Source organism: Echeneis naucrates, chromosome 17 (genome assembly GCF_900963305.1).
Source record: "Echeneis naucrates chromosome 17, fEcheNa1.1, whole genome shotgun sequence".
NCBI classification, from domain to species: Eukaryota; Metazoa; Chordata; class Actinopteri; order Carangiformes; family Echeneidae; genus Echeneis; species Echeneis naucrates.
In genome coordinates this window covers 18,069,261-18,089,296 of record NC_042527.1, presented here as the reverse complement: position 1 = coordinate 18,089,296, position 20,036 = coordinate 18,069,261, and the positions used below count along the sequence as shown (strand labels likewise).

Here is a 20,036-nt window from a genome sequence, read left to right as displayed (position 1 = left end):
CTACAGTGCTAATAGAAATCAAAGAGCTCTTTATACAGATTTATACAAAATGACAGACCTTTTCAGACATGTTAATTCCCTCAGCAGTAAAAGGCTGTCATGTAGCAGTAAAGATGAGGTCCTTTGCATGAATGCTTTTTGAACAAAAAAAAAAAAAAAAGTCAAGTGCAAAATAAAAAGGCTTAATTGTTTCCCATTGTTTGATGCAGAGTGCTTGTTTTAAAGAGAGCGTGTCTCCACCTCGATTTTCTCCTCCGATTGTGATGATTCGGTTTCCTGGTGGCTGATGTTTTGCCGCACTGTCACCAGTGGGCCACCACCGTAGATAGAGTGGAGGAAGTTCCACGTCTCTTCAGAGATCTGTCCCGAGTCAGCTCCTGCAGGGCCAGTGGAAGCACACAGACTTAGATATCATGAATGTCTGCGTAGGAACTAGTAACTGGGATCATCATGATTTCATTAGTTAATATTTTCAATTGTTTACCTATGTCATGCTTTATACAATCCATAAATTAAGATTCAAAATTCTGCCTTTCTGAAGAGAATTAATGAAACAATGTGACAATGATTACAATAATGGTACCTTGTTTGAGTGTTAAATGGCCGTTCTTGTTTACTGTAATCTTGGAATTTTCAATGGGTCCTGGGGGATCTTAAAAGATGACAAAAATAAATTAGTTGTTTCATTTTGCTGTTATTGAATAAAGCTGTAAAACATACGTCTATTATTCAGATACATTTTCTCTATCCTAATAGTTTCAAAGAGCAATGATGTTAAAATGTCAAATCTTTTTGTCACGCTATGAAAAGCAATTTCTGCACCCCACTTGCTACAAAGAGGAAACAAATATTAGAGGAGCAGAAGTCAGAGGAAAACAGACGTGTGCAGACACTCCAGATGTAAGTTGTTATAAATAGATATGACAATACAAAGCAAAAGAAGAAAAAAAGGGGGGATCACGTGGCATAAAAATGAAATATAGTTCGACACTTCATTTTGCTGTAGCAGGGGGGAAACTTGACTCAGGGGAATAGAGCAAACTCTTTGAAGATAAATCAAGACAAGAAATGCGACTTCACAGTTTCTTTTGAACACAGGCAGCTTTTGGTAACAAGAGGATGTCCTGTACAAGATAGTCCGGCATTTGGTATATTCTCCTGTCCGTAAAAATGTGCAAACGTGATATATGCTGTTTGTTTGACATTATACATTTGCACCAGACATGATAAACCACAACAAGATACCAGATATCAGGTACAGCTGCCAAGTGGGGTAGATTTAGCTTTTTAATGAGACATTTAAACCAGACTGGGGGTGGAAAGGCAAGACTTCTGTCCAATTACCATTGTCTTTTCCTTTGACAAAGCCCTCCCACTCACGAAACCACTGCATGCTGATGCAGTATATGACCACTGGAGACTCCTCCTCCTGGAACGCCTTGTTCAGCTACAGAGAGGGAGCAGAGGGAGGTGAGGGAGAGGGGAAATGGGGGAGGAGTGAGCAGTAGAGACAAGGAGGAGGGGAAAGGACGCAAACAGATGGGGAGGGGAAGCAGGAGGGGGGTTGGGAGCAGACACAAAAAAAAAAGAAAGAAAAAACCCAAAAAATAAATGAAGTGAGGATGAAAGGATAGAGAGGAGAGGAGAAAGAATAAACCAAATCAATTCTCTCTTATAGTTATTCCAATTAGAAGACAGTCTTAACACCACACTGCAGCAATTTTCTTCTTTCTTAGAAATGACACAATCTCTGACGAGCTCTTCTTGTCAGTTACATGAAGCTAACAGCAGGTGCATCTGTCTCAATGCATTAAAGAGAAGGCTTTCATCGGGCTCACACCTCACTTCTCCTGCTGGATGAAGAGCGCCAACACATGCAGCCTATCAACTGGTTAAACAGATTGGAAAATAGCACTGAGACACACCCATGAGTGCTGGCTGCATAGGACTCACTGAGACAACACACATTATCATCACTCACCAATTTTCTCTTCTTTTTTTATATATATATCTGGCTAAAGGTCTTTCTTACTCACAGCTCATGGTTTTGCAGAGAATGTATAATTTAAAAGGCTTACCCGGACAAACATGTCCAGTTCTGACTTTCGCCGTTTCTCCAGTTTTTCTATTTCAATCTGGCACGTGTGGCAAACATACAGGTGGTTGACAGCTGGCCCCCCTCCATACCTGCAGAGGAGCAGTCCACATTAACTCACCCAGATGACATTGACAGGACAAAGGAAATGACAAAGGAATGACGTGGATAAGAGCAATAAGTAAATGGGATATCAGGAAATATTTAAAGCTTGTGGTCAATCTCTGAGCTGGCCTGTGGGCTGTATGTACCTGCTGTAGAGGTGATCCCACACATTCTGTGGCAGCATTACCACCAGGTCGTCAATAAATGCCCCTTTGTTGGGTGGCACACCTGAATGAAACACATTGGAACATCTGTCAGACATTAACAGCGTGGCATTTTAAAGCTAATGATTGTGTGTCGGGAAGTCATTAAGAATATAAATAAGTGCTGGAGATAGTATCATAAGTAATCTGTTGAATAGGCCAGGAGGCTTTATATATATATGTCTAACTCATAGTTGAAATTATTAACCTTAGTAGTAAGTTTTGTTCTCTCCTTGTTCTTGTATAATATTTTTGACATCATGCCTTTAAAACTCTTGTTTCCTCACTAACGCAAAGGGACAAAAGGGTCACAAGACAGGAAATGTCTGGAACCACCGTGTCAGAGGACAGAAAGCTTTATTCTTCATTTCTACGAGGATTTAATATTCTTGTACTCTCCTCATCCTGGAAGATAGATTACTCTAATCCTGTTCCAAAATTACATTTCTGATATGATTTGTGCATGATAAGTTTTAAAATTAGTTCATGTTATCATCTTCAACTGAAATTATCAAACAAGGGAGATATTGGAGCTCCAGGTGTGACATTTACAGAATTTAGGCTTAAAATCATAAGACAGTAAAGAAAGCATTACAATAATGGGCCATGCTGAAAAATCCATGACCAATAACTATGTTCTGGCTTTTCATTTGAAAACTATATCCTGCAGAAACAGAGCCCCTAATAAAAAGGCTTTGCAAACTGTACCTAATTATCCATTTCTGATGACACCCTTGGCTATGAATAGGAACATGAAAATAAGCCATGATACTCTTGGATTCCCATCGAAAACGGAATAACTGACAATCATGGTTTCACTGAGCTGATATTATCTCCACTTATGTACACGGCTGGGGTGTTGTTATAGCTGCAAAGAAGGAGGGAACAACCTCTAGGTGCTTATTTACACCATGAATACATTCTTTACAGCTGCTGTCATCTAACAGCTTTATCATAAATTAAATTTTAATTTTTTTTTTTTTATACACTAAATTTTCAATTCCTCAATTTCCAGCATGAATAGAGGGCTGAATAGAAAAGAGCTCAACTGGCACAAAACCCTTTAAGAAACCTTCCCTCTTTGATAGTGAAAGGAGAAAGACGGATCATCTGTACAAAGAGATGTAAAACCCCCTTTTGAAGTCTGTTGTGAAGGGAATACTCTGCAGTCTTTGTCAAAGTCAAAAATACCCAGCCAAGATGAAAGGGAAAGCCGTGTGAAGGGAGGGGAAAGCACTGCCTCCCTATTAACTGTTTGGACACAGGGCAAAGAAAAGGATTCCTTTTCAGAGAAACTTTGACCTCCCCGTGGCTTCAGTAAGAAAGGGATTGAGATCATATGTACCTCCATGCGAACAGAGGAAGTCATCATTGGAAATGGGCCCCGGCTCAGCAAAGGTCTTAAACTTGTTGAGCCACTGGCGAGAGATGTAGAACTGCAGAAGGCTGGGCTCCATCATGCTGAATAAGCCCGACACCCTTCTACGTTCTTTTACTGCATCCTCATTACTCTTTCTGCAACAGGAACAGACAGATGCAGATTAATCGCTACTGCAACTGAGTAAAGAAAAATAAGGTGTGAGTGATGAATTTAAATGCAGCAAGGCTGATGTTCAAATGTTACCAAGGTGACTATATTGTTTTTCACAACAGTCTAGACAACCATTCAAGTCTACTGTGATGTCTTACTTATAGAAGAGCACATAAGCTTCAGCGTTCTGCACGCAGGATTCAGACACCTCGGTCACACTTTGGTCATCAAATTCATACCACAGATTGTTCACGTCGTTCCTGCAGTAAGCTATGTAGTGGCCACCTGGAATCAGAGAGAGGCTGTGTTAGAGCAGTTTTCATAAACCTAACAGGTGCATGTGGAATCGTCCCGACAGGCTAATGAATGCAGGACATTCTTATGCGCCAACTGATGGCAGATGCACCAGTCTGTTGCAGAAAGAGGAGGAGACTGTGCCCACTCACTGCTGGCAGTGCCGTGGTGACAGATGACTGACAGCAGGTCATAGTTGGTGGTCTGGGTGGAGCTGTCTTTGGCCAGAAAAGGCTGCAGGTCCAGGCCTTCGAGTGGAAAGGAAACATGGGTGCTTATCTTGGTGGAGAACATCAGTTCGTGTCTGAAGCGCTTCAGGTGGATGCACAGAATCTGGAGCACCAGGACAGAGAAGATTTATTTCAAAAGTCGTGATGAGTGAAAACACAGAGGAAGAAGATTTTGGTTCATTGATGGTATGTAAGTGGTAGGTAGTAGGGCTTCCTTTATACCTCTGGTAAGCTTTGCATTTTACAAAACTTGACTCCATTTCGTAATCTAAGGGGAAAAAAATTATACACAGTCATTGGAATTATTTGTCATATGTCAATTTAATGTGGATTCTAGGAGAAAATTCATTTGGTACTCACTTCTTGCATTTTTCACAGCTGTACATGTTGTCTCCTAGAAAACAACAAACACAGTTATTGAGGCATCAACGTTAGTGTTTGTGTTAGTAGAACAGATTTACACCCACTTGCTTACCCTTTAGTTCATCTCTGGCAAAGAAAGCTGCGAGACAATCTTGTAGCGTAACCACTGGACCCCAGAACCAACTAAATATAGAAAGAGACACGAGAGGACAGTTTGAGGAAAAAAAAAGAAGAAGATTGACTAAAGCCTGGCATGAATGTGAATAAATGTGGCTCTGATATAACACACAAACACACACCTCTTGATATATTCCATGACAAAAGCAATCCAGCCCTGTGGTGCATAAGCTTCCCCACAGGAGCCTGCTTTTACCATGGAGGTCTGGTGGGTGGAGGAGTGGAGCTTGGCCAAGTCCTCCTTGCCCGGGATGGGCAACGAGATATCCTGGAAGTTCTCCAGGGTTACAGACACCTGCCACACACACACACACATTTTGTAGTAGAATATTATTGGCATTGCAGCACAAAAGTCACTACATATAGCACAAAAGATGGTCAACAAATACACCAACAGCTCAAAATCAAGCAAAATATTTTCTTTTTAGGAACTCTTCTGTTCTACTTCTCTGCTTATTGTGATATAGAACTAACCCGATCACAGGTGAGGCACTGAACTGAGCTGACAATTGTCCCATCGAACACATCTGAGATGACACTGCGGTATTTCTTCTGACGCTTGTTCTTTGGTGGAGAGAATGTGGTCACTGCTGTGGGAAGGCAGCAGGAAGACAGACATAAGAAGATAAAGATAAAGGACTGAACTGACATGACTTTTTAAGCTTTCAAATCTACATGTGACCGCTTTGGGTTATCTTACTTTTCTTGTGTGCAGCATTTAGGCTGGGCCAGCCAGAGGCAGCTTTGGGTGGGCTGCTGGACATTTTGGGAATGTGTCCCTCCACTGGGACTGGACTGTGTGGTCTTGTGATGTTGGACATTTGAATGTCTGGGAATGAATCTAGAGGGCAGCAATATGAGCATTTCAATACCTTAAAGTTGAGTTAGGTAGACAAGAAAAACTAGCCAGATGCCTCTTTTTAATAATTACCTGAGGCTCTGCTCTGAACCTTGATGGCTCCCTGGCTGCTGATAATGGGAGTGGTCTCAGCAGTGGTGTCAACATCTTTGTCCATGTCTCCTCCAGAGTTTCCACCCATAACACCATGAACTCCAGCACGATAAAAGTCATTAATCATGTTCTTCTCCTTCTGCCACTCCCTGTTGGCTTGTATCTCATCTTGCTCGGGAATCAGCATCTCGGCCTCGTTGGTGTCGTCCATGTGGACATTCCCAGCCTGTACCTCATTATCAGCCCTCTCACTGCTCCCACATGATTCGCACGACTGGAAGTCATTGTCTGACTGGCTGCGGTTGTCCTCCTCTGGGCCGTTGTCCACTGTGATGCTGTTGGACTGGTCATAGGGTTCAGCCAGTGGCTCCTTCAGCTCCTCATGAAGCTGATCCATCAAGCAGCGCAGAAACTCCTGGGAGTCCTGGAGATCACAAAAAGATTCACTTTCATCTAAATGTTGGTTGAGGCGGCACATTCGTTCTAGCCAGTTATAAATTCTTCAGTTATTTTGGTCACAGTAATCCAGGAAAAAAAGCTAATTTCCTCTCCCTGAGCAGAACATTAAAATATAATACATCACTAATGCTTTCTAAATATAATCGAGTCTGACAGACAGGGAAAATCTTTCCCAAAGCTAATTCTTTCCCAAAATTACAAACAACAACCATTTCACCTCGTTTATCCAAATTCTGCATCACAAAACCAGAGACCAAATGCTCATGAATGTGTAATCAGACTTAATGAACCTCAGACAACCAATCTCCCTCTCAAGCCAGAAACTCTCTCCTCTCCCAGGACCTGGAATGTTAACTTCATTCATAGTGATGCTAATTTCAAGGCTGCGAGGCCCAGTGTGGCGTGACAAATGAATATTCCTCAGTTAACTCTTCTGAATAAACACTGGCAAGCGGAGAGGAAACAGGGCCTTTTATTGTTTCACCATTCAGGCATATAAATCCCTTATTTACAGACACTGGACAAAGGCAAAACACACTTCAATAAAACATCGCTCAAAATTCTTTACATGTATTAGGGATTAATCTTTTCTTTCAAGCATCTCCTGGAATCAAATCCAACGACGTACCCAATTATGAGCAGTTGTGTGTGTGAATAAAAGTCTGCAGTTGTGGGTTAACAACTGCAAAGCAAAAGATTCAGTTTATCGGGCTGAATGATTTAGGCTGGAGCTAAAGTAATTTCAGTAAAGGAATGAGCATCAAGGGTTATGGAGTGGAAGAGAGAATAGACTGTATAATATCTGGGACAACGTTATAGTCCAGGCATCAGACCCATAATAACCTCATCTTAGTGTTAAGTCAAAGTCCAAAAGAAAGTCTTAAAAAAAAGTTATGGTTTGGTGACCAGCACATTTTTGTGTTTTACGCTAAATTTACTATATTATATTACAAGCACTGAAAATAAAAGCCAAAGAATTATCCACACATCTCTGAATACACTGAAACACTCGAGCATCATTTCCAATTTGAGAACATCCCACAAGCTGTACAGATAAATCAACCCAAAGCGCAAAATATATAATTTACATTTACATTTACTCATTTCCAAAAAGCAGAGGCAGAAGATAAATATCTACTTGGTCACATCACAACTAATTATTACTGTTTGGAATTTCAATGAGAGAGTCGCAAACAAGGTGTCCATCTTGTGTCGATGTACTAATTGTGCACACATTCAGTACATCATGTTTGGAGTGACTCACCTGCTGCGAATATCCTCTGAACATGGGGTTTATGGCTTTGATTCCCTGGAACAAGTTGGTTGGGACAACATAGGAGGGTCTGTAGTATGAGAGAACACAGCCTGTTTAACACAGTATTGTTGTGCATGATACCTTCATAAATTTTGATATGGCGCAGAGTGGTGACTGGATATGAGCCCCTATAGACAGGAAGTTCTAACACAACCTGGATCATGCTGTTAACACCACTGTGAGTTCTGAAGTTGGCCATGAAGTGAAGAGCAAATGTTTAATGCTCTTTTAACAGGTGAGAATCAAACCTACCTGTTCTTGTGCCACAGGTCTGAGACTAGTTTCTGATAGCTTTTGCAGAGTGCAGGCTTCTTGTCCGTCCTCACCAAGCTACCGCACTCAAGAAAGAACTGTGTCAAAGGCGGGCTGCAGTGGATAGAGGGAAACATATTTCACATGTGTGGACTGATCAAGCGTTTTCTGAACATCCATATTTAACAGGTGGAGTTAGTACTCCATGGTCTTGCAGTGAGGTAGTTAATTCTCAAAAACCTGCATATAATCTGCAATAAATCCAAGAGAAGCGGCTTTATTTTTGTGAAGTAAAACATTGTCATATTTTTATTTGCCAATGTCTGTTATACATTAAAATGCCTAAAAATCTGCTAAACAGTCTAGGTTGTGTGTTTCTGCATCCAGCCGCAGACAAATATTGAAAAGGAAAGGATATCCAGAGAGTGCAGCATTGCAACATAATGCTGTCTCCTACTCGTATTCTTGATTCATTTTATTTCATTAAATCCATATTTCACTTCTAGAGTGATAACATAAATTCCCAGGGGTGCAGGCTCAAGCAGGAGAACTCCACCCATAGATGAAAGGCGCTGGAATAAGCTGAAAAGAGAAACAGCTGAGATTTCATTTGATGGATACAAGGTGAAAAGGATTTTGAAAGAAAGAGACAAACTATGGGACGAACAAGGCACGGAGTGTGTTCCCTTTGGTTGGCAAGAGAGAAGTCCTTCATGCCGAATAATGAATCGACAGAAGCTGAAATAATCAGCGTTCACACAAACAGACATCAAAGGAAAGTTTCATCCTTCTGCAGCTGCATGACTCAGTTCTCCCTATTTCTGGAATGTGATTTAGATTGCAAATTTTGACCCACATCTTTTTTTTTGTGCCATTTTGACTTGTATTCAGACTAGGCATTATCTCTTTAATTATTAAAAAAAAAAAATACTAGCCCCTGGGTAGGAAAAGCACAAGCAGGAATATTACAGACTTCGACTCTCCTGCAGAGTCCTAATTCAAGTGACCACACCAACAATCTGATCATAAAGAATGAATCCAAGGGATTGGCAATTCAATAAGCAATATAAGAATGAGAGGGAAACTGTAAAGGGAGACACATAGGAGATGGTGAAGGAAATGAAAAGAAAAGAGGAGAAAGTGCAGAGCAGATGGGGAAAGAGTTGGTGTTCATTTGTAACTGAAGACCCTACTGGGATCTACAAAAGGCCAGGTCTGCCATCTCAAATGGTGCACTGCAGCAATTTTCACTCAGCCATCACTCCCCAAAATGAGCAGAGAAACAGTTGTTTCTCACAGTCAACAGGCAGAAACAGGGAGGCAGGGAATACGATAGCAAATGATCGCTGAGAAGAAATGTGCTGAAAGTGTGGGTGTAAAGAAACACAGAGAAAGTCGAGGTGATGTGGGGTAGGCATGATAGATGCAACCAGGGAGCAGAAGGCAGGTAAACAGAGGACAAGATCTCACCAGTTGGACAGAGCCTGGAGGGCAGCGTTCATGTAGCAGGTGTTGCCTATGTTCTTCAGCCCTGTCAGGCCTGAGGGAGAGAGAACATAGCAGGGAAATTAAGGCAAGCCACCATTCAGATACCTGTACATTTCCATGGCAGCTATCTACAATGTTGAAAAGGCCCCTTCTATTTCAAAATAAATATTTTATAGGAGGAGCAGGGACAGCTGAGGCTACCTGAAATATTTCCCATCAGTTAGTATGAATAGTGAACTCAAATGTTTTTGAGCCTGGTCAAAGCAAAGATAACTTATTCATTACCTTCTACAGGGGATGTCTTAGACACTGAAGCATCCCAATCCCCCTTTATTCATATTTTGGCATATTGTGCACCATTAAAAGCTTTCTAAATAAGCTATTAGCAGGGTCTGTTTGCAGAACACCCATATAAATGGATGTATAAACATCACTTGATCGCTCTGATAATGAAGACAACTAGATGATTCTCAGGGAAGTCATGTAGTAAAAAAAAAAAAAAAAAAAAAAAAAGGGGAGAATTTATGCTCTGAAATTCCCCTAATTGCCGCCATGAGGTGGGTGTTGCAGTCATGTTGATTAGCGAGCCAAATGAGCCAAACAACAGCTACATACACACTGGAAATCATCTCACCTCAAACAGTACCTCTACCCCCACACCCGCTCTCACTTCAGGAGATGTACCTCAAAGTTTGAAAGTTAAAAGATGAGCTTATTGTGCAGACTCCCATGAACTCTTATTACTCCACCTCCTGATCATATGATCTGTATTTGTGACAAAAATAACCAAAGTGGCGACTGAAGCCAAAAGCGTGAGTTACACCACAGGAGGTTTAACACAACATATGCCGTTCAGTGGAGCCTGTGCATGTGTCACCATGTTGCCCTGAGTGAAACATTGTTTGCATTCGTGGCTCCAGTGGGACTGAAGCACTCTGCGCTGAAGTGTGAGCTGCAGAGAACCAGCCTGTAGTTCTGCTCAGGGACCACGTATGGCTTTCTATTGACCATTTGTTTGTGGGGTGTCTACCAGCAGCTGCTATGAGCAGAGCCGTTTGTCTCTCCACTGATGTTTCCAGATGCTGACGTTGGTCTTTGAGGTGTGTTCAAGTACAACTTTTAACAGAAGATTGGAGGCAACACATCAGCATAATGTTGTCACATTCAACAGTATCTGATTTTCATTATTACAATGATAATATTGGAAATGTACTCAACTATATCATAAAAATCAATTTGACAATTTACCACAAACATATGACAGCTTCATTAGCACACTTCCCTGAAGGTAAATAGAGCATCAATCTATCCAGCTACCTATTTCCTTATAAATGTGTTGTTCTTGTAGCTGATAAATGTGTTTCACACTGCCTTCTGTGATTGGGCTTGGGATTAATGCTGTCTCTTAAGGTAGATGTTAATTTTTCATATATTATTACGACAACAATATTTATTGAGCATTATAACCTCACAAAATCAACTAATCATTTATGACATTAATATTGTGACAAGATGAACACTTGATCTGTGAGCACTGACCTCTGGCCCGCAGGTCATCCTCTTCCTCCGTCTCCATGTCTAGGTCTTCACAGACTCCATTAGGGGGCACTCTCAAAGAAGTTGGGCTCCCAGGAGTCCTGCTGCTTTCCTGGAACAAAAGCGCACATCTCACACCAAACCCATCATAAAAAAGAAAATAACAGGAGTTCAGGAGAGGCTGCTGAAATTTATAGGTATAGCAAGAGAGTTGCAGTTGTGTAAGATACAGTGTAAACCTGTCTGTTCTATAAACATTACAGGCTGGAAAATAAACAACATTTTAATGCATTTCATTTCACACTCTTCATTTTGCTGTATCATCAAACCTGCTTCATGACTCAGCAGCTCTGTAATTGCAGCCGTTAGTCAGAAGAAATAACTTTTACTATAATAAAACATGATGGCAAATAGACAGCAGCCTGCTCTTACCTGACTGGCGCTCTGTGGAGAGGGGAGGGGTTTGCTGTTGGCGTTGGGCGAGTGAGGACCCAGTTTACGCTCCAGGAAAACCTCCTTGCTGCAGGCGTAGCACCACACTCGAAGTGTGGTTAGGTTCACTGTCAGGTTGTGCCGGGTCTCCTGCACAAAAGTTGCTCTACCAATCAGCATCTCACATGCACCTACATGTTGCTTTTGCTCTTGTATAACACATAAAGGCATGTCTGCTGGTGGTGAGGAGTCTCTCAAGTTTGTGGAGCTGCAAATGATTTAATGGAAAAATCTTGGATGGCTAACCAGAATACATGTCAACCCCATCTGTAAACAACCCATTTAAATTTTTGTCTAAAGGTTTTTAGATTTCTTTAGATTCTTGTCAAATAAACATTTAAAATGTCAATGTCCATCTCAATTTTCTATTTTCAAATGGCTTGTTTTATTTGACCAAAGTCCAAAACTCGAAGATATTCAGGTTGCAATTACATGAGATAAAGAAAAGCTGTGAAGCTGGAATGACATCATTTTTAAAATTTAGTTTGAAAAACAAAACACACCCCTAACTATAAAAAAAGGGACCAACCAAAGAGATATAAAATGACAGGGTGGCTGGGCCAGCTGCTTTTAATTAAAAAAGTTGACACTTGAGAAGCTGAAATCCCAAACTAGTACTTAATTCCCTTTTTGGGAAGAACACCGGGGGGAAAACTAAAACATCCCTCTAATTCTCTCCAATATATATTTAAAAAATAAAGCTAAGAAAAACGCATTCCGGGGTTCAACCAAATGTTGATGCAGAATTTAGCTACATCACAAAAACTTTAACTGTAATCAGATAAAAACCCGAAGGTGTCGGGGCTCTCCGGTGGAGGTGGGGGCAGTTAGGTTGCAGCAGGGCAGACTTCTGCTGCTGTATAAATATGGCCGAGTTCTGCTGACCCACTGCTGCTCTGGCAAACAGGTCGACAGGAGACTGAACGTGAGCAGCTGCTGACCAGCAGACTCTGCATTATTCATCAGGGCCTAACCCTAAACCAGGACAGAGAGGAGCACAGCGGGGGCAGAAGAGGGAGCACGGCAGACTGAGCACAACCATCCGACTGCCCTGTTTAAATCATTCATCAAGGATAGCAGTTAGGCAATTAATAACAAGCTGGATTTATGGGGCTTGGAAGATGTTTTTCCAACCACTTCTGCATTACAGTCAAATGTTTGTAGCTTTTATTGTGAGAACAACAAACATATTAATTCAAAACAAATCCTTTACGGGTGCTTGTGCGGATACTCTAGTGAGTGAGCAGATACTCACGTCTAGTTTCTTTACAAAACCTCTAAAGTTCAGTCTTGACAGCACTCAATATAAAACCGCCCTCAGAATCCAGCTGTGCCTCCTGCTGTGCTCACTGTGTTTTGAGTTTAAAATAGTTTAACATTTAGAACGGCTGGGTTCATTCATGCCACTTTTCAAAACCAAGAACAGGACAGGACTTTTTTTAAATCAACTCTATCAACGATGAATGAGGAAAAATGAAACCTGACGATTACTTGCAACTCAAATTCTGTCAGATTTGTAGTGTTTGCACAAATGCTTATGAACTTGAAGAACTGATCAACAAATAAGGTATTTTAATAAGAACAAATCTGTAGCAACTGTTAGGCTGTAGTATATTATGAAAGACATTTTCATGTTTGATTCAATTTGCTTCAGAAGTTCCTTCTGGCACATGATTCTGTTTGACATGATAATCTATGTTTGAACACTAATTATGCGTCCAATTTTGTTGCCAAAAGTACACACAGGAGTGAAGCTTTAACTTCTGAAATGAACTGACCCAGCTGGGACTTTTAACTCCAAACGATTTCTCCAGATTTATTCATAATATTTATGTTGGCAGTAGGACTAGGAGCGGCCCTCATCTCTATATATTACTGCATCACATCTGATCCAGCAGCAGTTTTTCTCATTGCGTAGTCAAATAGATTAAAATGCTTTCCTGTCCTCGGGGCATCAGAGCACTAATTAAGCATGGCCCTCATTCTTACAAGATTTAAAGATGGCTGCCACTAGAAAAACACAAACGGCAGCAGGCAAGCTACACAGCCCCACGTCCCAGATATAAGCGAGCAGAAATCAAATTGGCTGGTGATATAATTTAAAATCCGTCAGCTAATATGAATCTGATCTCCATCTTTGATCTGGGGAGGAGAGCTCTACATTTGAACAGGCCCTTTCAACAATGAATTGAGCCGCTACACGACATTCATAAGCAGAGCAAATTACATGTTTGCTCTATTATCCCTCCTTGCGTTCCTTCTAGCCCTTCTTGTTCTTTTCGTGCAGAAGGAAAAGCCTTAGTCAACACTGAGAACACTGGAGGCTGAGTAAAGCCTCTGAGCAGCCAGGAGGGGAAGATACTGTAACCATGCAACTGACAGTACTAGTGAATCTCCCCCACTTTCCCAGAGGAATGGCAATTAATAATAGATGATCTGCTGCTGAAACTACACTGAATGTGGATATGTAGGCAGACAGAGTTGGCCTCTTGGATTTTAACAATGCATGTACTTCAAAAGCTAAAAGATGCACGTGTAGCATGGTTTGATCATGAACTAAATGTTCAGAATAAAGAAGTGTTAGAGGCAGTTTTATCCCAAGTCCTGGCTTCTGGGACCAGGAAGTGCCTCTCTGTTGCTCTTCTCTTTTCAAATTTAACATCACAGTCAAGACTTCCCCGCCTTTCAGCCCCATCACTGTCTCTCCCTTTTCTATACATGACTGAGAACTCTTACCTGTGAGTGGACAGTGCTGTGGTCAGTGTGAGATTCTCCACATCCTACATACGCACAGCCATTCTAGAGGAAAAAAAAATGCAGTGTGGTAGGTAGTAGGAGGTAGTATTTCAGACTGTCAAATCAACTTTTTTATTTGCCAGCAAATATTATCTTACCTCCAAACACGCCCACAAATTTGGTCCTCCAACTTTACAGTCTTGACACTGGCCCTACGAGAACATATTTTTGAATTTCGAATCAAATTTCAAGAAATTCTAGAAAAACCAAGCAAATAATATATTCTGACTTCTCAGTTGGTGAAAATACATAAAAGACCTATATTTTATGAATTTCTTTGTCTTTGTTGATGAAAAAGCAGATCTAGGTTCTTATTTACACTGTCAAAGTATCAGAGCTTTTAGCCCTTATTCACAAACTGGACCTTAAAATGAGCTGTCAGGACTTCGGTAACTTTGCGATGTCACAACAAAGCAATTACCGTCTTCAGCCATAGCTCAAGCCCCACCCACCAGGAGGGACTTGACTGTAACAGTAATATTTATATTTATTATTTTTACTAAACCACAAAAAAAAATAAAAAAATTGAAAATAGTCTCAGAGACTTTCTTCTGGTTGGTCCACTGAGAGGATTTGTGGGAGGATTTTTTTGGTTCTTAAAACGACAATTCTATCTTCCTATGGATATCAATACTTAAAATAAAAACAAGGGGCCACTCACATGGGATTTCTGAATAAGTTCCTCCTTGGTAATTTCCCCCACGCAGTCCAGGTGGGGGCAGTCACTGCTGGACGTCGGCGGCATGGTTCACCCCCAGACCTGAGCAGGAAAAAGCAGGGGAAGAAACAAAACACTGAGACTTTGCACCAGGTGACTTCCTGTTTGAAAGAATATTTCAAAATATTTCACCTCCATTACACAGTGAGAGGTAATCTGCCCATAATACAGCAGAGTGGACATTTGAGAATAATTCTGCTGTAACATGAGTCACTTTCAAACTACTTAAGTTTTCAGCACGCCTACATGACTGACAAATTCCTCTTATTATCAGCTACTGACACGCCAAGCAGCATATTACACCGTATCTGTCAACAGCTAATGGACTTGTTCGAATAGTTAGATTATCGAGGGTTTTCGTGTCGAGAAATGTAGACTATGACACGTTATTAGATATAGAACAAGCTAGAACAAATCTTCAGCAAACCGAGCCCACGTGAATCTACTTATTGATTTATTGACTCAAGACTTGTAATCACCCCAATGATTGGAGACAAGCCTGGCCTATGTTGAGTTGACATCACAAATATGCATGAATATGGGAATGTGCATGGTTATCATCAGTGACGGTAGCATTCAAATGGATGACACCTAAGATGTGAGCATATACCTGCTAGTATCTTAATTCTGTTATGTGGCTATAAATGCATGCATCAGAAATCTGAATAAGCCCTTATCCCAGTTTTCATAAATCCAAATATGTCAGCTATACCACCACATTTCAGATCATTGTCTGCCATGTGTGCAGCTGCGTCAATAACTAAAGGCACATAGTAGTAAAGCAAGAAATTGTGAAAATAAATGTGATGTACTGACAAATAAAAACTCTGAATTTAGAGTTAAACTCAAACCAATAATACTACAGGGCATAAATTTCATGGTCATTATCCATTCCCATTACTGGTGGCCAAACAATTTAATCCAGCAGAGCAGTAAATGCTGCAGAGTCCAGGCAGCCAGAAAACAAACTGCGTTCATCCTCTGCTACAGTTACTCAGCCAGGAGATATGGAACAGAAATGATGAGGTATTAAAAACAACAAATCAGGTTACTAATGCACTAATTAGCTCTGGATAGGAGTGCATCTGCATTCAGAAAAAAGTAAAACAATCAGGTCCAAAACAGCCTGTCTCTTAGGCAGTATCCTACATTAGTGTAATGCTCAGCACTTCACTGCACACCAGTTTTTACACTCCCTACAATTTTTTTCTTTACAAGGAAAACACCATGCTCAACAGGGATTATCATTTCAAGGGAGCAATTAAAAATTTGATCATACTAAAAGGGCCATCTTTGTGGCATACTGACAAACTGCATCCCCGTGATATTCCTTAATACTAATTTGAGAAAAAAAAAATTCACATTAAATTATTTTGAATTCTGTAAGTGTTCACTTTGGTACTGAGGTGATGGACTCCTGGGTGCTCATCTTTTTCAGTGTGCATGAAAGAGGAAGGAGAGCGAGCCAACAGGTTCTACTTTGATATTAAAGAAAACCACAGATGCTATCTTAAATCAGAAGCTTGATTTAGAAGGCCCACAGTCCCATCTCTTCTAAAAAACAGCAAACAGCTCGTATAACCCTCAGACGGGCTGGGGATTTATTTGCAGAGTTACAGAGGACATGGGTTGGTTGGGGTCTGTCTAACAAGTGTCCTGTATTGGGAAAGCTATTGCATAATTAAACAAACAGTCGAAGCGTGAGCAGGAATTATGTATCTCGACTTACAAATGACACAAATGCAGTTTGTTTAAATGATTGTAAGACACTGAAAATGCTGCACTAGAGGAAAGGGTCCAACTCACAAAAAATGCATTTGCTTTACAAATAATAGTAGTAACTGGTGCAGGAGCCCAATGCAGCTGTCAATGGTTAACTTTTTATCTATAGTGTCTTAAATGCGCAATAACACTCACTGCTCAAACGAGTTGTTTCCTATTAGAGCACCTTTTTCTGGCTCAAAGACATCGCTGGATCAAAAACCTGTAATGTCATCGGCCTGATACCCACAAAAAAACTAGCTCACCGAATGTGTGACTACATTGCCCATGGCCTGGACCCTCAGTGTGATGCTTGTTAGATGTTGCACATTGACATTGACACTTTAAAATGTTCAGTCAGTGGCATGACGACAGCAGATAAGAGCTCACAATGTCGTGCTGAACGTGATTCAGCACATTTAAACCACACAAACATTGGGAAAATCACTTCCCCTGAGTGTAACTGGGTTCCTATAGATCACAGCTTTGACTTCCCAACAAAGATAAAGGACAGCTAACGAGAGTAAACTCATGAGGAGAGCAAACAAGACATTACAGCGGCTGATATAATTGTGTTCAGTGGTCCAGAAACGATGCTTGTTTGCAGACACATTGCATTTATATATATGGAGAGAGAAAGAGAGAGAGTGAATTGCAATAATAAGCTGATTAAGCATGAGAAAATTAGATTGCAATCATTCAGTAAATTGCTTCACTCAAGTTATCTTTATTCAAGTTTAATGACATCATTTTGTGCTTGAAGATATTATGAGTTTCTAAATTTGTGAACTGGTATTGTAAACATATTATATTGTAACAACAAAAGAAATAACAGGTACCTTATAGATATGTAAAGTGTTAAGTAGATATATTATCTTAACAGGTCAAAAACTAAATCAGTATGAGTACCGGAGGAAGTTCCTGTTCAGTCTAATGGTGAATAAGCCTGTTTCCTCAACTCATCACTCCCATCTGAGCGAATACATATATAAACAAACTGATAAGACTCAAGGTCAACTATAATTCTATGTTTTACCAGGCTGCTGTAATTACCCTGAACTTTGGAGGTATCCTTAAAAAAAAAAAAAAAGATGAGCAAACAGAGTAAGCAGTCATCCTGACTGCCACAGTAGTATGCACCAGGATAATCAATTTAACCGGTCGGTGGTTTCACTGCCAAACCTCCAGCGATTACACAAAAGCTGGTTAGAGAAAGATCAACTGTCCCGACTGTTTAGTCATCACAAACCATCCTCAACCTTTAACCATTTCCGCAGCTGATATCACATTTACACTTGAACAATAATGCAGGAGGTTCGGGTCTAACGAAGAGGTATTACAGTCAGGGCGGGGCAGTGACCCAAACCAGGCAGTGCTCATAAAACTGAAAATGACTGCCAGATTCCCTGTCATCATGGATTAACTTAGAAGATACAGGATTTTACATTCACACAGCAATAGGAATAAGAAGAGCCTATCAATCAAAGTGGGCTGGTAGCCTTTATTCTGAAACTCGGTACTTACCGTGCAGCTAGCTGATGTTTGGTGCGCAGAAACGGTGAAAGTCTTTGACTGGCTGCCAAATAATTTCACCCAGGTTTACGGCCTTGAGTGACGGTGACTTGAGTCTGTGTAGGATGAAGACTGGGTACAGATATGTGCGGCTTTTGGCCTTTTCCAATGAGCTGTCAAAATCAGGCGAGGCTCTGACAGCGTCACAGCCTGACTAGCAATCTTTCGCTGCTAGCATTAGCCCGTCGGATACTAACCGGTACTCTGAGTGATCTTTTGTTGTGCAAGAGCTGTAACTCTGCTAATGTGCTCACCGTGGGTGGCTTTAGCCAGCCACATAGTATAACACGAAGGTTGGGTGTCTGGCTGCTGATAACCATCTCGCCAGTAACATGCTAGCTAGCGTTAGCCGGCTAATGCTCCTGTATTACATGATCACCGTCGATCCCACAGAAGCTGCACAGCTAAGCTCAGTAGCATCAAACAGAAATGCTAAAATCGTTTCTTACCTCTGCGATAGTAAGAAAGAAAAACTCCCCTCCGGTGGATTCGAGTGTAATCGGCGCCTGGGACACAATTTCAGTCTGTTTTCAAAGACATATTTCTGACGGCGATCTTTAACATGAACGGCACCCTCCCTGTCGCTCAGCGTGGTTGCTAACGTTACAGCTGGCTCCGCCCCTTTCCGGTTAAGACAGTCATCCAACGCTTCAACATCCTTCATCTCATTATTATTATTATTATTATTATTGCTGCTGTTGTTGTTGTTGTTGTTGTTAGCTCTATTTTACAGATGGGTCAGACATCTTCAAGTGCCAAGTCATTTATTTATTTTTGTTTTTGTTTTTAATTGCGTGACAAGGCAAACACAGTAGGGGTGTTTCATAAGCAATGGGGAAAACATGACACAGCTTAAATAAGTCTGAGTAATAACTTGTATTCATTATTAGTATATATATATATAATGAATTTCTTAATGCTCTTTGGATCAATTTGAAAGCTTATATATGGATTTATCTTTGAATACATACATAAACATGTACATCTCTGTGGGCTCTGCTGCCACAGAGGCTAACCATTTCTCCCTGTAGCCCCAAATAATGTGATCCAGTTGTAGTTTTCTTCTTCTTATATGTTTTTATGGTTTCCAGTTCAAACAGTCACATCTATAGTTTCATGTCTTTATTTGTGAAGGGAGATTTTCCTTGTCAGCTTTGGTTTTTATGTGCCTGGAAAGGAAGTCTACTGTGAGCAACAGTGTGGAGTCATACCTGAAAATATGGCATTGAAAAAGCTTTGAGATGAGAGGGCAACAAGTTAACCTGTTGATGTGTATTCCTTATTCACTAAGCCAGTGTTGTCTTCTAATCTAAATGATAAAGCACGTTTAATGCTAACACTCATACATCATAGGGGCTTTTTGTAGCTGCGTTCAATATATCTTATCTCACAAAAGTCCAAACTTGGGTTTCAGGAGGATAATAAAACAAGTGTTTTGCATTGTTTTATTACTTTTACCTGGAATCATCAATCAGTCTTGTAAATTTTGTTTTTGCATGCTTTATAACAGCTACAAGTTTTCATAAGTAACTAATAAAAACAGCAATCTTACAGTGTAAGCATCTGGACGTGGAGGTAGATGTAAAATGAAATGTTCCCACCGGTGTTTAAACTGCAGTCCTCCCCTCCTCGTGGTGAAAGGTAAAGTGAGCACAACTTAAAATTCCGTTGTAATATTTCACCAAACCGCTCGGAGG

At 40.7% G+C, this 20,036-nt stretch overlaps 1 protein-coding gene across 2 annotated transcripts; it reads right to left on the bottom strand.

Moving 5' to 3' along the window:
* Positions 1 to 219: 219 nt before the first annotated feature.
* On the bottom strand, positions 220 to 18,927 carry usp33 (ubiquitin specific peptidase 33). Of its 2 annotated transcripts, none has more exons than XM_029525535.1 (24): positions 18,789 to 18,927; positions 14,950 to 15,048; positions 14,387 to 14,440; positions 14,229 to 14,291; positions 11,433 to 11,582; positions 11,004 to 11,112; positions 9,447 to 9,516; positions 7,977 to 8,090; positions 7,674 to 7,752; positions 5,930 to 6,374; positions 5,699 to 5,839; positions 5,473 to 5,588; positions 5,121 to 5,293; positions 4,934 to 5,004; positions 4,819 to 4,852; positions 4,681 to 4,726; positions 4,381 to 4,561; positions 4,093 to 4,219; positions 3,749 to 3,918; positions 2,347 to 2,428; positions 2,079 to 2,187; positions 1,345 to 1,447; positions 584 to 652; positions 220 to 377 (listed from the first exon to the last, which is right to left on the bottom strand). In XM_029525535.1, the coding sequence occupies exons 2-24, from the start codon at positions 15,031 to 15,033 to the stop codon at positions 220 to 222; spliced, it is 2,748 nt and encodes a 915-aa protein (XP_029381395.1). In that variant the 5' UTR covers positions 15,034 to 15,048; positions 18,789 to 18,927. The 2 variants fall into 2 exon arrangements, with proteins under 2 accessions (XP_029381395.1, XP_029381396.1); XM_029525536.1 differs by having other exon boundaries at positions 5,473 to 5,585.
* Positions 18,928 to 20,036: the final 1,109 nt, after the last annotated feature.

Bases quoted from the DNA above. Each gene is read 5' to 3' on its own strand.
- usp33 (XM_029525535.1), bottom strand. From the start codon at position 15,033: ATGCCGCCGACGTCCAGCAGTGACTGCCCCCACCTGGACTGCGTGGGG. The intron at 5,294-5,472 runs GTTAGTTCTATA...TGTGTGTGGCAG, and splicing joins AGTGCCTCACCTGTGATCGG to GTGTCTGTAACCCTGGAGAA. The intron at 1,448-2,078 runs GTAAGCCTTTTA...CCCTCTCTGTAG, and splicing joins AACTGGACATGTTTGTCCGG to CTGAACAAGGCGTTCCAGGA.